Source organism: Salvelinus fontinalis, chromosome 7 (genome assembly GCF_029448725.1).
Source record: "Salvelinus fontinalis isolate EN_2023a chromosome 7, ASM2944872v1, whole genome shotgun sequence".
In the NCBI taxonomy this organism is placed as follows: domain Eukaryota; kingdom Metazoa; phylum Chordata; class Actinopteri; order Salmoniformes; family Salmonidae; genus Salvelinus; species Salvelinus fontinalis.
The window spans coordinates 39,415,610-39,433,072 of NC_074671.1; the positions used below are offsets into that span (position 1 = coordinate 39,415,610).

The 17,463-nt window shown below is 47.0% G+C and overlaps 1 protein-coding gene across 1 annotated transcript in view; it reads right to left on the reverse strand.

Moving 5' to 3' along the window:
- Positions 1–6,748: 6,748 nt before the first annotated feature.
- The window catches only part of LOC129859469 (uncharacterized), a 39,680-nt gene continuing 28,965 nt past the window's right edge, over positions 6,749–17,463 (reverse strand). Inside the window, exons 2-6 of the mRNA XM_055929301.1 lie at positions 16,881–17,380; positions 13,200–13,377; positions 12,143–13,026; positions 7,756–11,957; positions 6,749–6,999 (exon numbers count right to left, since the gene is read on the reverse strand). Coding sequence (XP_055785276.1) covers positions 6,965–6,999; positions 7,756–11,957; positions 12,143–13,026; positions 13,200–13,377; positions 16,881–17,245 — 5,664 coding nt within the window. The 5' untranslated portion in view covers positions 17,246–17,380 and the 3' untranslated portion in view covers positions 6,749–6,964. The remainder of the gene's footprint in view (positions 7,000–7,755; positions 11,958–12,142; positions 13,027–13,199; positions 13,378–16,880; positions 17,381–17,463) is intronic.

Genomic DNA, 17,463 nt, shown 5'->3' on the forward strand with positions numbered 1-17,463 from the left:
CATTGTTATATTTGGACGTTCAAATGCTGTTCATATGCCAACGAGGCTAGCTTTGATCATGTGCGCATCCCAAATGGCACCCTACTACCTAATGTGCACTACTACTTTGGGCCCTTGTCAAAAAGTACTTATGGGTTCTAAAATGGTAGAGTACAGGCAGGCCTACGTCGCTGACCCTGTTTGAATAGACCTGTTGTTCTTCTATAGCTGAAGTACAGCACCATGCAGCTACTAGACCAGTTATATACCTTGTCCAGCACCATGGACAGATTCAATCACGGCCTACCTTCAAGGAACCATGTGCGGTGTAGGGTAGGTTCTTTAGGTTCTCTCCTTGCTTGAAATGTGTCAGCCAAATATCTCACTATTTTCACCTGCTGTACTTTTATTATACTGTCCAAGTCATTTTCATCACTATATGTTGGCTAAACATTGATATGATTGACATGTCACTATTGCTGTTACTTGCTAGGCATATTAGGTTTTGTCATGGCTGGTGGGTTGGGGGCAATTGTAACGCGTTGTTAAAATGACCCTGAGCCAAGCAGCCAAGTTATGATTTGTATTTTATTTCAACTTTAGGATTTTATGTATTCTACATGAATTATACAAAAACTAACTTTGAATAGCCGTGGGTTCCTGTGAAGTGCTAAATAACTTGTAAACTAATATCATTTGGTCACCATCTGTCTATTCAGATGTTTTGAGAGGAACCAAATGACCATGCAAAAACAGGGCTGTTACTGTAAATGTTTGTTACATACTTAAAAATAATTATATTTTAGGCTAAAACCATTCCATATGTCTTTGATAATATGATCATTCATAAACATGAATGCTTCTGAAGTTAAGTGAATGTATCGGTTTCTTTTTTAGTTGTTACCTTTGACCTCAGCTACATTTACAACTGTCCCTGGCACATACAGGGGCAAATGTAATGTCCAGACTTTTTGGATTAAAATCAGTATTGTGATCCAAATGTCAGACATATAAATGGTATGAATGGTTAGGAGACAGATGTAAGTTACTGACATAAAAACATGACTGGTCTAGTTCAAGTGGTCTCTGAGCAATAGAGTAAAATACAATTGCCCCGTCTCCCCTAGTTTGCACTGCCAGAATAGTGTAGTTTCGAATATTTGAGATAAAACAGATAAAAATTCATCTTGAATTCATCATGAATACATCTGTAGGATTCACTGACTGTCTCTTTGTACTGAAACCAAATAGACTGTACATATACATATTTCTCCAGATATTAGCACTAGAAGTGCCAAGGCCTTCATTTTGACTGCCTTCTGTTCTAGACTAAATGCCAAAACGCTACTTTTTCAAATCTTCCTGCAGAGTCACTTGCAGGTAAGATATTTGGATTTCTATAGTATCAGAAAGAGCAGATTTGGAGGTTTTCAAAACACTTACTGTACCTTTGTAAGATATGAGCTCAATTTCAAAATATCACATTTTCCAAGAATAACCTTGCAGCAGATCACCCACAGTAATATAAACTAATGAAAATGCTATTGTGTTCTTTGAAATAGATTTTTTTCGTATTCTAATGTTACCCAAGACCTTCATTAACACAACCAAAATATAATTTTCCCGATAGCATATATTAAATCTATTTATTATACTGTTAAAATGTTACAGTCAAAATGGCTGCTCATTGGCGTAGTAAGGGGCTAGCGAGGCCCAGAAGTGTTAATACAAAACAGAGGCATAGCTAACGTGCAAAGTTTATTTAATAATCTGCAATGTTATACAACAGAAGCACACTATGACTGTATGTATGCTCATTTTTAACGATCATACCATGAATACAGACAAACATGTGCCTTTAAACACAGAGTTCCCTTTTTAGAATACTCAAAAAAATACCTTGCTTTCATTTGAAATACTTGCCGTAAAAATTTGAAAATAAAATATGCATTATATGAAATATATAACGGCTGCTTATCAGGTATACTATAGTACCAAATGCAATTATATGCAAATACCTTTCTCCCCATAACATCTGACGCATTACATGCAAGAACAAACAAAAAAATGGATGCCTGTATGCGTCTACAAAAAAAAGATGTAAAGACAGTATGAAATTAGAAAATATCACAGCAAGATGTGCAACAATAGTCTATGCTATAAATACCTTGCAGTACAAAAGGTATATTACAATGTCCACATAACTATAGTCCACCTGGAACCCAGCCTAGAGTTACAGGGAAGGACAGAGTGTTGGTAGTGTAAACCATAGAACTAGAATAAATTTGAAGTCAAATTATTCTTAGAATTAGAATCATTCTAATTCTAGGGTATCAACATTATCCTGTGCTTGATATCAGGACTCCAGTATCACAAACTTAAGCTCAAACTGACTTCCTGCTTATGCATGTCTTGAACCAGATCAAGTAACATTCATCCATACCATGTAACTTCAAACAAGGGGTAAAGAAAATAGCAGTATGTTTGTAGCAAGCAGACAAAAATGTATTTTTTTATGTTAAGTCTTTATACACAGAAAACTGTTTTGGTTCAGAACTAGATCTTTCAACCAATACTGGTTGACTTGCATTTAGGCTTATGTAATATGCAAGTCAGTTATTTTAACGAAAACATCAAGGTGTATAACAATTTGAAGTAAATTCAAAAGTGAAGAATTCTTTGCCAGCTTACAAGGCGTTTGATATGTTCAACGCTTACATTTTTCAGGTTCATGAATTTACGTTTTACAGTTTATATCAGAAAAGTAATTTCAAAAATATATATTTTTGATTTCCAAAATACCTAAAAAATTTCTTATCCATATACAATTAACAATGAATTACAACATGTCCAGTTGAAATTAAGAAATTAGCTTAGTTACAGTAGATAAATTGTACATGTTGAACACAAATAAACATTGGGTACATCCCAAATGGTACCCTATATCCTAAATAGTGCACTAATATTGACTTTTTCCACAGAAACAGAAATGTGTACAAGGCACACTGAGATGTTACGTCTGTCTATCATTCATTGCAACACCAAATTCATTAGTTACAAAAAAATATATATTCACATTGACTTATGTGAGCAAATGAAATTGCAGGGTTAATTATAAACCTTTAACATTTGAAAATATATTTAAAATATAAGTTTTTATTTTGTACAGTATGAGGTGTGATTAACAAACATAAATACATTTGTGAAATGAAATGCTGCTACGATTGCTGATGCTGAAAAAACAAACTAACCTGTCACAGCACCCTGACACAGTCTTGACGCACCCTGACACAGTCTTGACACACTTTGGCACAGTCATGTTGGGGGTGTGGCACTGTAAATATAATGTAACGGTCCTCACATTCACCCCTGAGGGATACCACCAATGCAAAACCACCAGCAACTCACAGACAGGTGACCAATAACATTACTAAGCAGTGCAACCCCTGGTACTCTTAGTACCAAATGGTACAGATTTAACACATGGATGTGTAATGAGATCCATTTCTTAGGCCCCAGCCCAAATGAACCCCTAGACCGTAGTGCATCTAAGGGTCGTTCTGGGATTGGGCCTTTAATACACAGGCTCTCGGCTGCTCACCCAAAGCAGCCCCAAGAGAAGCCCTGTGCAACAACAGTATTGCTCTGAGTGACAAACACCACAGTGTTATATACAGTTGAAGTCAGAAGTTTGCATACACTTAGGTTGGAGTCATTAAAACTCATTTTTCAACCACTCCACAAATTTCTTGTTAACAAACTATAGTTTTGGCAAGTTGGTTAGGACATCTACTTTGTGCTTGACAAGTCATTTTCCTAACAATTTTTACAGATTATTTCACTTAGAATTTACTGTATTACAATTCCAGTGTGTCATAAGTTTACATACACAAAGTTGACTGTGCCTTTAAACAGCTTGGAAAATTGCCGAAAATGATGTCATGGCTTTAGAAGCTTCTGATAGGCTAATTGACATCATTTGAGTACCTGTGTATGTATTTCAAGGCCTACCTTCAAACTCAGTGCCTCCTTATGTGACATCATGGGAAAATCAAAAGAAATCAGCCAGGACCCCAGAAAAAAAATTGGAGACCTCCACAAATCTGGTTAATCCTTGGGAGCAATTTCCAAACACCTGAAGGTACCACGTTCATCTGTACAAACAATAGTACGCAAGTATAAACACCATGGGACCACGCAGCCGTCATACCGCTCAGGAAGGAGATGCATTCTGTCTCCTAGAGATGAACGTACTTTTGTGCGAAAAGTGCAAATCAATCCCAGAACAACAGTGAAGGACCTTGTGAAGATGCTGGAGGAAACAGGTACAAAGGTATCTATATCCACAGTAAAACAAGTCTTATAATCGACATAACCTGAAAGGCTGCTTAGCAAAGAAGAAGCCACTGCTCCAAAACTGCCATAAAAAAGCCAGACTACGGTTTGCAACTGCACATGGGGACAAAGATCATACTTTTTGGAGAAATGTCCTCTGGTCTGATGAAACAAAAATAGAACTGTTTGGCCATAATGACCATTGTTACGTTTGGAGGAAAAAGGGGGAGGCTTGCAAGCCGAAGAACACCATCCCAACTGTGAAGCACGGGGGTGGCAGCATCATGTTGTGGGGGTGTTTGCTGTAGGAGGGTCTGGTGCACTTCACAAAATATATGGCATCATGAGGCAGGAAAATTATGTGGATATATTGAAGCAACATCTCAAGTCAGGAAGGTCAGGAAGTTACAGCTTGGTCGCAAATGGGTCTTCTAAATGGACAATGACCCCAAGCATACTTCCAAAGTTGTGGCAAGATGGCTTAAGGACAACAAAGTCAAGGTATTGGAGTGGCCATCACAAATCCCTGACCTCAATCCTATGAATATTTGTGGGCAGAACTGAAAAAGTGTGTGCGAGCACGGAGGCCTACAAACCTGACTCAGTTACACCAGCTGTGAGGAGGAATGGGCCAAAACTCACCCGACTTATTGTGGGAAGCTTGTGGAAGGCTACCTGAAACGTTTGACCCAAGTTCAACAATTTAAAGGCAATGCTACCAAATACTAATTGAGTGTATGTAAACTTCTGACCCACTGGGAATGTGATGAAAGAAATAAAAGCTGAAATAAATCATTATCTCTACTATTATTCTGACATTTCACATTCTTAAAATAAAGTGGTGATCCTAACTGACCTAAAACAGGACATTTTTACTCTGATTAAATGTCAGGAATTGTGAAAAACTGAGTTTAAATGCCTTTGGCTAAGGTGTATGTAAACTTCCGACTTCAACTGTATACATTTACCCTGGCCCCAGATCTGTTTTGCTGTCACGCCAACGGTCACGGCAATTTCAATATAGGAGTTGGCAAAAACAAGTCTGGGACCAGGCTATTCTCAATCTGATCCAGCCTGACATATAAGTACATTCTCAGGCCTCACGGCCAAGCCACAAACACACAAGTGTAGAGAACAGGAGAGACGTATCAATTGGTAATTACATCTCAAGAGTATAGCTTCAAAATCAGATTCTTCTTTGACATATACACAGAGTATACCAAGCATTAGGAACACCTTCCTAATACTGAGTTGCACCCTCTTTTGCCCTCAGAACAGACTCAATTCGTCGGGGCATGGACTATATAAGATGTTGAAAGTGTTCCAAAGGGATGCTGGACCATGTTGACTCCAATGCTTCCCACAGTTGTGTCAAGTTGGCTGGATCTCCACTGGGTGGTGAATTGTTCTTGACACACATGGGAAACTGTTGCGTGTGAAAAACCCAGCAGTGTTGCAGTTCTTGACGCAAACTGGTGCGCCTGGCACATACTGCCATACCCCCGTTCAAAAGGCACTTAAATGTTTTGTCTTGCCCATTCACCTTCTGAATGGTATACATTCCATGTCTCAATTGTCTCAAGGCTTAAACATCCTTCTTTAACCATTCTCCTCCCCTTCATCTACTCGATTTGAAGTGGATTTAACAAGTGCCATCAATAAGGGATCCTAACCTTCACCTGGATTCACCTGGTCAGTCTATGTCATGGAAAGTGCAATTGTTCTCAATGTTTTGTATACTCAGTGTAAGTTTCAACACAGGTAAGAAAATATACAGTTTTTCAGCAACAAACATCACAAAAGTCTGTTGGAACAAAACCTTAAAGCCTCAATTATTATTTACATTTGGTGTACGTAGGTAACACTGATTGTAACACGAGACATTTGTCTTATTGTGGTTTCGTCTTAAAGTATTTGTTTGTGATTGAAAAGCATAAGCACTTCTTTACATTCATAGGAACCACAGTGCTGTTGTATTGGGAGACAGTCGATGGCAGACATGTAATTCCAAGAAAACCAAAGCCGCATTCCAAATGGCACCCTATTCCCTATACAGCGTACTACATTTGACCGGGACCCTAGTCAAAAGTAGTACACTATAAAAGGTAATAGGCTGCCATTTGGGATGCAAAAAAACAACACAAAAACAAAATACCAGACAGGACAGGGTAGGAGAATCACCCCGTTAAGCAACAGTGGTTGGCTCATGACTGGAAGCGTCTGGAAGGAGAGGAAGATGGTGAAGAGGAGGATGTGGAGTGTGAGTAGAAGGATGAAGGCCAGAGGACAGATGGGTCCCAGTAATCGTCTTGTTTGGCAGTCGGGAGGCCATTGGCGCACCAGGTCAGAGTCAGGCAGGCATATTATGGACTGTTGCTGTTGCTTACACAATGCTTGTAGTGGTGAAAAGGGGGCACAGTGGTTGGGGGGGGGGGGGGGGGGGGGGGTCATTGAGTGAGATTAAGTTTCGTCCTTATTCCCTATATAGTGCAGTACTTTTAACCAGTCCCCATAGAGCTCTGTTCAAAAGAACTATATAGGCATTAACCAAGGCATTGACTGGAAAGTTGACGGACGGATGGGCGGACGGACGTAGCGGTGATCAAAGCCGATTCCCCCAAATGTCGAAGGTATTCGTAGAGGTCAGAGGCTACACTCTCTCCACTCGACTAGGATCATAGGAGTCTGAGGAGAAAAAAATGACATCAATCACAATCCAGTCAGACATTCATGATGATATTCCATATACAGTAATGAGGGAAATCCTTACTGCCAGTCTGTCTGTGCGATCAAGCCAATTCTTGGTCACTCGTTATCATGCCAAACTGGCCGAGCACAAACAGATCTGGGAACAGACTAGGGAAATCCATCTTATCTCTAAAACAATGTTTCAGTAAGTCCCAGTGTCTGTGGATTCCCAGCTCACACAATGGCTTGGCTTGTCCTTCCCTCCCTTCTTCCATCCACACCCGCTAAACCAACCCCATGAAAAGCTCGTACAGCTGGGATAACTGCTAGGTTCTGGAGTGGTTTACGCCCCCCCCCCCCCCTCTATAAATACACCTAAATTGTCCATTTGGGTCAAAATGTCACAAACCCAACAAGAGCAGAGTTTGCATCCCTACTTGTTAATCTGACAATGTTCTTAGTGCATTTTCCAGTAGTATGTATATCAATTTTTTTCTAAATTCCATCCTGATCCTTCATGTTACGCTAGGATGATAGCTCCCTCTTGTGATAAACATGATCAAATGCAGCTTTAAATAAAACAGGAGAAAAATAGTTTTACACAAAGATGAAGTATACAAAGTACTAAACATACATGTGTATATTGTAGATTTTGTGATTATTTTCCCCCAGTGTATGAAAAGTCCTATATAAATATGTAACAGTTACATGTATTATTGTTAAAGGCTTGTGTGTGTGTGTCCATGTTCCTACCTGAGAGCAGCTCGTCCTCCTCTAGGGTTGTAGAGGAGCCACAGGAAGAGACACTGAAGCTCAGGGGAAAGGTGATCTCTCTTTTGGCCACCGTGCCGCTGCGAGGCATGGGGACAGGCTTGGGGAGGAGAGGAGGTTTCACTGGCCTGGACACCGGTTCTGGCCGAACCTCCTGTTGCTGTTTTTTATCTGACTTTTCACTCCTCTCCTCCTCTCTTTTCACCTCTGGCTCTTTCTCTTCCTCCTCCACTTGCCTCTCTGTTTTCTCCTCCTCCTCTGGTTCTTTCTCCCCCTCCTGCACTTCTCTTTCCTCTTCCTCCTGACTCCCTCTTTTCTCCTCCTCCATTCTCACCTTTAGCTCTTTCCCCACCTCGATTGTCAACTCTTGCTCTTTCTCCTCTATTTTCAACTCCTCCTCCAGTTGTTTCTCCTCTCCCGACACTATCCTCTCATCTTCTCGCTTGTCTGCCCTGTATATCTCTTTCCCCTCCGGCTCCGGCTCTATCCTCAACTCTTCCTCTTCCATCTCTTCTCTCTCTCCCTGGCTCATCCCCTCATCTTTGTCCTGCTCAGCCTCTACCTGTACTACTCCCACTACCTCTGTCTCCTGCTCTGGCTCTCCTGAGTCTAAACTCCTGATAAGCACGCAGGAGACTGAGAACACCTCATCCAAGTGGACCATACCCTTTGTGCAGCCTGGCGACATCGAGGATGAGAGCCTGGGGGAGGCCCCACCAACGTGCCCCTTCCTCTCCCCTCCTCCACCCACACTCAGCAAGCTAAAGGCCAGCTCCTCGTCTGGGGTCACAGGCAGAGACAAGGGGAGGCTGCTAGGGGGAAACTCTGGCAGGTCCAGCATCATGGAGGGGTGGCATAATCTCTCTCTGTCTCCTCCATCATGTTTGTCCTCACATACTGATAAGCTGGCATCCTTACTGGGTCCTCCTCTTGTCTCCTCCTCTTCGTCTATCGTCTCCTCTTCCAAGGTAACCACGGATACCTGTACCTTCATCACTTGCTCGTACCCTCTTCTCACATGCTTTGTATCTCTGTCTTCGTCTGGACTGTGCTTCAGTGTTTCTCCTATTAGAGTTTCATTCTCTGGGTTGGCTCTGTGCTCCTCTGCTTTCTGTTCGACCCCGCCTAGTGATTCCACAGCATGTGCTCCTTCTGGACTGAGTTCCTGGGTCTCTCTCTCAGTCTCTGTGCTGTCTCTGTGCTCCTGTGTTTCACCTATGACAGGTTCTCCCTCATCCTCTCTGTACTCCTGCCTGTCCTCCTCTCTCTCCTCTACAACCCCCTGCCGTGACACCTCCTCTCTCTGCTCCTCCTCAACCCCCTGCAGTGACTCCTCCTCCTCTCGTTGCTCCTCCTCTCTCTCCTGGACCATCCCCCGCAGTGAATCCGGGGCTACGTCTATCCCCAATATCCTGGCTGCTCTCTGCTCCATTGTCTCGTTCTCAGGGATCCCCTTGGCACACTTCACCTCATATAGATTACTCAGGTCCTCTGTGGGCATGGTGTTTGCCTTCTCCTTGATCAGCAGGGTCTCCAGGTGTATATCTGCCAACGTAGCCTCGTTACGCCAACTCAGAGGATCGGAGCTGACGCTGTATCTGTAGCCGTCATCCTCAAACGCAAGCGCTGCCTCCCTAGTCAATCTGCCGATGTGTGGTGTCCCCTGCGACCCTTCACCTCTGGGCGACCTGCTGTTCTCACTCCGGGCCCTGCGGATGCTCAGATTGGGCTCATGCCCCCTAAATCTGGGTGGCACGATGGGCACGTTATCCTTCTTTACCTTCCTCCCCCCCTCCACTACTTTAGTGGAGCCAAGCTCTTCCTTATTATTGCCATCACTGATGTGCACAACCTCAACCTGGTTGTTCTTGGCAAAAAAGTATCCGTCTCGGTTCTCCCTTGATAGCTGTACATTCGGACATAGTTCATTGTGGTCTAATGGTGTGATCAGTGTGAATGGGCGGCCACAATGCAGGCCCCGCTCTACGGTGCCTCCAGGGACCTCAGTGGAGACGGTGAGCCCCACGTCCCTCAGTAGAGACTCCTTGGCGACGGAAATGTCCTGCTCCTGCCTGTAAGTCAGTCTGGAGTCATAGGTTACCCTGGAGTCATTGTGGCAGTTGTAATCTTTGAAGCCAGTGGACTCTGTTAGGGTGGCAGTGGGAACCATGTCCTCTCTCTTCAGTCTGAGGATGCTAGTTCTACTCTGGGGCTGGGGCCTGGAGAAAGCACTCCTCACCTCCCTGTAGTCGGGGGCAATGGTAGAGCCAGGGCCCCAGCTGTCTAGCCTTGGCATGATGGTAGGGATGTTGTTGTTGGGTTTGTTATTCAGGCGCTGGTCTGGAAGGCTAACTGTCTCCCTCTCAGGGTCCAGATGTGGAGGGGCTATGTGCTGATGTTGTTGTTGTTGTTGCGTGTCTTCCCCGCTCAGCTCCATGATGGTCCTGTAGACCTCGTCCAGGTCGTCTATACACTGGTCGACACTGGTTCTCCTGGGCTGGACCTTAATTTTCTTCTGGACCTGGGCTACATCTACGCCTGCAGCCTTGTTGAAACTCTCCAGCTCCTCAATGGCGTCCCACGGCCGCCGGCTCACCGGCTTCAGCAGGAACTGGCCGAATGCCACCTGGCCCTGGATGTTAGCGTTGGCACTGACTGGGGGTTTGGTGGTGTTGGAGGTGGTAGTACCAGTCTTCCTGGATGTGGAGGTCTGTTGGTTTCTCCACTCCCCAGGCACAGGGGGTGGAGGCTGGGGCGGGAGTGACAGGGGCTGGGCCGGGCTGATACTGAGACAGGAGAAGGCGCTGTTGCTGGACGGGTGGAGGTTTTTCTGGCCCTTCATGGGATAGTCCACACCGTACGAGCCGGAGCTGCAGTCGGTACCTGCATCGCTGTCCATGGTGGTATCGGAGGCTGGGTGGCCTGTCTCCTGCCCCCCCTGTCCTCCCTGACCCTGTCCTCCAGGGGAACTCTGAAGCTGACCTGTCCCCCCAGTACCCCCAGGACCCTTCACTGCTACGGGTGAGCTGGTCTGGGTCTCTTGGTTCCTGTACTGGTCCCCGGGCCAGGAGCCGGCGTAGCACAGCTCCTTGTCAGCACTGGCCTGGAGTGACCAGGCGTCTACTATCTCCTTCCTCAGAGGACCCTTCCTGGTGCTTCTCATTGAGGTGAAGCTGCTGGTGTGCGAGGGGGGTTTGAGACCCATGTCTGATAACGACTTGCTACAGAGGCTTTGGCTGTTCTCTGATTTGGATTGGACCACAGTGTTTTGGTTGTCTACTGTGGCGATGACGCTCACGATTGGCAGAATACTTGGCAGACTGGCAGGCATATTCTCGTTATTGTTCTGGTCTGCTGCTGAGATTGAGTCTTTATTGGTTTGTTGCATGTGGATGGGGACAGACACCAGGCAGAATATGGTCTCACTGTGAGCCTTCCTCTTAGAGTTCCTGTTGAGGTTGTCTACTCCTGAGTCTCCTGGAACTATCTTCTTCACCTGTGTGATGGTTGTTTCCGAGAAGCCCTGATCTGAGCTGGAGCTGTGACACACTGGCGGAGCAGGGGCCGGTGGCTGGAAGGCAGAGGGACCACCTTGGTTTGGTTTAGGATTATACCTGTTACAGTTTTGGGAAGTTGCTGCTGGGAAGTCATCTAGTGAGCCAGTCTCTTTGTGCAAATCACAGTGCTGTTGCTGTTGCCGCCACCTGTTATTGTTATTGTCATAGTCGCTAGGAGACCTCAGCGGCACGGGACTGGCCGGGTCTGGCGTGCTGGCAAGTGGCGGCGGGGCCCCCGTGGAAGCGGACGACAAAAAGGCACTGTCATCAGACGAGTGGTCTGACACGGTGACACCGGGAAGCTCGGAGGACGTGGAGTTACGGATGTGGCGGATCTTGTCGGCGTCCGTCGTGGAGTCGCCTCCGCCGCATGGAGACGAGTTTCCTCCCACGGACACATGTCGGAGGCGTGGGTCGTCGAAGGGGATGTACTGGATGTCAGGACCCAGGACCGGCTGGTGCTGCTGCTCACTGTAGCCAGTGTAGTGCTGCTTTCTGTGGGGTGCACTCCTCTCTCTGTGAGGCTCCGGCCAGGACCCTCCTCCACCGGTGTGTCTGCTACCAAACCAGGGGTCTGGGGTCCCACGCATCTGCTGCTTCTGCTGCTGCTGGTACATCTGGTGGTACCTGATAATAACACATGATCATTTATTTCACTTCTAAGTTGTACATTGCATTTACATTCATTTGGTCATTTAGCAAATGTGTCTCTATAGCGCTATTCATTACAGAACATAATGTCTAAGTGCTTCAATAGCAAATGAAAAAAAGCTATATAAAATCATGAGTAGGTAAGCTACATAATTTGTTACCTGTAGTTGACAGGGACCTCTCCATAGCCCCTGTGACCTCCATGGCTTCCTCTCATAGGTCGAGGAGCTCTCTTGGGGGGATACGATGGGGGACAGATATACCCCGGAGGCTCCGTGCCAGACCCCCCATCCTGTGTATAATAGTCCAGCCTGGGGTCACCTATACTGGGGTGAGGAAGGGGGGTTCTGTCCCTGTCCTGGGGCTGGGGGGTTGATGCTGCTTCTGGGTCTCCTGAGAGCGTTTCGGAGCTCCCCCGGGTCTGCTGGTGAACCTCGTAGGACGGAGGTCGCAGGGGACGGCTGTACCGGACCTTTGGTACTTGAGAAGCCTGACTCACCTGGCTGACCTGGCTAGTCATACTCGTCTGACTGGAGGGTCTGTTGTCATTCTCAGGCCACCTGTCGCTGTCCCCTACCCTGGCCTGGTTGTGGTTATATATGCTGTAAGGGTCATAATGAAACCCTGGGTGGCCGTTGACCCTCCTGTGCACGCCCTGCCCAGGCCCGGACCCAATAGACCCAGACATTTCCACGTACTGCAGGCTGTCCGGTTGCAGCATCTTGGGCAGAGACTGGCACTTCCCTTTGTTCCTGGGACCTATTACAACCACAGCACCGTCCGGTGTGCGGAGGTGCCGCTGCTGCAGATACTGCTCCTGAGCCTGCGACCACCTCTCGCCCTCGCTGTCGGAAAGCTGGCAGGAGAAGCTCGCCACGGCGGGCCGCCACTCGTCCATGCCCAGGCTCTGACACTTCCTGTCCACGGCGGTCATCCTCCACTGCTGCAGTGCTGCCTCTCTCTGCCTGGAGCGGGCCTGGGCCTGAGCTTGGGACTGGGCTGCCCGGCTCTGCTTCTCACGCTGCTGGCAGTCCTCTGGGGGCACCTAGACAGAGGACAGAACCACGATGGTCTTTGGTCTCGTTCCCAAATGGCAACATAATCCCAATATAGTGCACTACTTTTTAGTGCACCCATGGGCTCTGGTCAAAGGTGGTATACTATAGAGGACTATTTCATTTTGAATTGTTAAACAATCACATCAAAGAATCAAATCACCTCCTGTCTCTGCTGCTGCTGCACCCCCTCTGTCCTCCTACAGGTACCACCTCCTCGGGGCTCTCTGAAGTCAGCGTAGTCCAGGAGAATGCTGAAGTCCTGGCCCCTCCTCCTCCAGTAGGACAAGTCTCTGGGGCCCCTGTGATGAGAATACACGCCTCTGGACCCCTCACAGAACCTAGAACACAGAACGCACAGTATCAGAACCTAGAACACACAGTATAACCTAGAACACAGAACAGACACAGGATTAGAACTTAGAACCAATGGTTCGCTCACGGACCATAGAACACACACAGGACACATCAGGAATAGTTCTCCAGTAGATGAATGTGATGACGTGTCTGTCGTTGAGCCCCTCTACCACAAGGGGGAGGTAGACCACCACAGACAGGCCACCACTAGACTACTAAAGTCAGTCTGCTACTGATAGTGCACTGCATCTGAAGACTTCATAACAGCATATCCGATTTGCAGAACAATACACTGCGTTTAATCATCATCATCTCTCTCTGCAAGCTCAAAATCTCAGTACCTCATTCCTACTGAACATGTTAACGAACATGCACTGTGTGTGCACCCTATGGACTGAGGGAGGCTGATTTTCCATCCATGATCTGATCTGCCCTTTTCATGTAATGTCAGTACAGGCAGGCGTGACCATTAGGTAAGTTCCACTGCATCCCATAATATAGTATAGCCTAGTTAGCCCATCATCAGCGGATATTATCTGCACCTCCTAGTGGAAAGATTAGGAATGTTCCATATGTACATTCTAAAACGAAGCTAAAAACACCCCAGCAACAACAATTTCAAAAAGTGGCACATTTGATTATCTTACATTTTCAAATCAAATGCACTGTTTGGACTTGAGGCGAGGGTATGGGATATGCAGGTTGTATTATGTTGCCTAATATCATCAACGTATCCTGGATATCTTAAGGTGAATGCACCAATTTGTAAGTCGCTCTGGATAAGAGCGTCTGCTAAATGACTTAAATGTAATGTAAATGACTGTATTCCAGGTCAAATGACTGTTCTATAAGCAAATTGTACATACTTGAGTGGCATTGGGCACTGATATCATAGAATTACATATAGAATGAATGAAGCTATAGGATCTCTATGACTGATGTATGCTATTAACCATCCTGTATCTACAGAGCTATACAATACACAGGACTGGCACTGCAACTAAGGCTACTCGAGCTGACAAGGAGAAAGGCAGAGACGAAAGAGAAAGTGTCTCTGTAAAAATCAGACATTTTAACACTCAGGGACATTCCCCGGGAAAGGTTTCCATTGCATAACCCGTGAACTAACTTAAATATAGCAGCCAGCATCTCTTCCTCGCATAGCCTACATATTTAAATGCTGTGTGCATAAGGGAGGTTCTATGTGTGGTGACTAAGGGTGAGGCTATCGATACGACGGGCAGACATCCCTATCTGTCTGGATGCGTCCAAAATGGCACCCTGTTCCCTATACAGTGCACTAATTTTGAACAGAGCTCAATGGATCCCCTTTACGTCCTGGTGAAAGGTAATGCACTATATAGGGATTTAAGGTGCCATTTGGGATGCTGATTCTGTCTGTAGAACCGGGCATGCTCAGACGGTGGTGCTGGGGTCTATCAGCAGTAGCAGCAGCTCAAGTCTGTTTACAACACAACTGTCCCATGTGGCAGATTAAGACTCCAGAACACATTACCCCAACTCCCTGTCTACTGGCTTTATAGAGAAGAGGAGGGAGGGAGGCAAGAGCATTACCACAACTCCCTGTCTACTGGCTTTATAGAGAAGAGGAGGGAGGGAGGCAAGAGCATAACCCCAACTCCCTGTCTACTGGCTTTATAGAGAAGAGGAGGGAGGGAGGGAGGCTAGAGCATTACCCCAACTCCCTGTCTACTGGCTTTATAGAGAAGAGGAGGGAGGGAGGGAGGCAAGAGCATAACCCCAACTCCCTGTCTACTGGCTTTATAGGGAAGAGGAGGGAGGGAGGGAGGGAGGCAAGAGCATAACCCCAACTCCCTGTCTACTGGCTTTATAGGGAAGAGGAGGGAGGGAGGGAGGCAAGAGCATTACCCCAACTCCCTGTCTACTGGCTTTATAGAGAAGAGGAGGGAAGGAGGCAAGAGCATTACCACAACTCCCTGTCTACTGGCTTTATAGAGAAGAGGAGGGAGGGAGGGAGGCAAGAGCATTACCACAACTCCCTGTCTACTGGCTTTATAGAGAAGAGGAGGGAGGGAGGCTAGAGCATAACCCCAACTCCCTGTCTACTGGCTTTATAGAGAAGAGGAGGGAGGGAGGGAGGCAAGAGCATTACCCCAACTCCCTGTCTACTGGCTTTATAGAGAAGAGGAGGGAGGGAGGGAGGCAAGAGCATAACCCCAATTCCCTGTCTACTGGCTTTATAGAGAAGAGGAGGGAGGGAGGGAAGCAAGAGCATAACCCCAATTCCCTGTCTACTGGCTTTATAGAGAAGAGGAGGGAGGGATGGAGGCAAGAGCATAACCCCAACTCCCTGTCTACTGGCTTCATAGAGAAGAGGAGGGAGGGAGGGAGGCAAGAGCATTACCCCAACTCCCTGTCTACTGGCTTTATAGAAAAGAGGAGGGAGGGAGGGAGGCAAGAGCATAACCCCAACTCCCTGTCTACTGGCTTTATAGAGAAGAGGAGGGAGGGAGGGAGGCAAGAGCATTGCCCCAACTCCCTGTCTACTGGCTTTATAGAGAAGAGGAGGGAGGGAGGCTAGAGCATTACCACAACTCCCTGTCTACTGGCTTTATAGAGAAGAGGAGGGAGGGAGGCAAGAGCATAACCCCAACTCCCTGTCTACTGGCTTTATAGAGAAGAGGAGGGAGGGAGGCAAGAGCATAACCCCAACTCCCTGTCTACTGGCTTTATAGAGAAGAGGAGGGAGGGAGGGAGGCTAGAGCATTACCCCAACTCCCTGTCTACTGGCTTTATAGAGAAGAGGAGGGAGGGAGGGAGGCAAGAGCATAACCCCAATTCCCTGTCTACTGGCTTTATAGAGAAGAGGAGGGAGGGAGGGAGGCAAGAGCATAACCCCAATTCCCTGTCTACTGGCTTTATAGAGAAGAGGAGGGAGGGAGGCAAGAGCATAACCCCAACTCCCTGTCTACTGGCTTCATAGAGAAGAGGAGGGAGGGAGGGAGGCAAGAGCATTACCCCAACTCCCTGTCTACTGGCTTTATAGAGAAGAGGAGGGAGGGAGGCTAGAGCATAACCCCAACTCCCTGTCTACTGGCTTTATAGAGAAGAGGAGGGAGGGAGGGAGGTAAGAGCATTACCCCAACTCCCTGTCTACTGGCTTTATAGAGAAGAGGAGGGAGGGAGGGAGGCAAGAGCATTACCCCAACTCCCTGTCTACTGGCTTTATAGAGAAGAGGAGGGAGGGAGGGAGGCAAGAGCATAACCCCAACTCCCTGTCTACTGGCTTTATAAAGGTAGGTAGGTAGGGAGTTGGGGGGAGGACATTACCCCAACTCCCTGTCTATTAGAAGGAGAGGAAGAGGGAGTGTGGGAGGGAGGGAGAGTGGGGAAAGGGAAGTAAGAGAGAAAGGGAGCAACCTCCCAATGCAGAACTTCTTGACTGACGGAGTCTACCTTTTCATCAATCTATTTGTTCCAAACGAGCTCTGTGCAGCAGACTCACCCGCTATCTGTCGTGAGAGAATCGCCCAAGGAGTGCGCGTCACCTTGGTTACCGCTGTCGGCTTCCCTCCTCTGTGGTTGGCTATTCCTGTCCCTCCCACCTTTGGTTGGGGCCGGTGGCTGGGGCCGCCTGCTGGTGCTGATGCTGTTGCTATACACATAGAGCCCTGGCCCAGACTGTATCTCATACCCGTTCACTGTTCCTTGACCACCACCGGACCGGCTCTCTAAGATGGAGGACGGGTCGCCGTAACGCTTGTTATCGTAAGAGGACGGGGTTGTGGGGGAGGCGGCAGGAGGGGAGGTCGAGGTTTTTTGGGGCAGTTTGTATCCATGCGAGATGAGCAGGTCATCCACGCTGTACATGGTCGCATTTGTTTTGCTGGTGTTGTTTTTGGGATGAGGTTGTGGGGGACTGGTAGAGGGGGGCGTCACTCAGACCTGGTTCCTAGACGCAGCGACAGGAGCCCGAGCACAGCTGCGCAGCTGATGAGGCCATCACTGGGAAAACAGGAGAGAAAGAGAGAGGGGGGAGAGTTAGAAAGAGTGAAAGGGAAGGTGCCATTAAAATAATTATCCCTCTG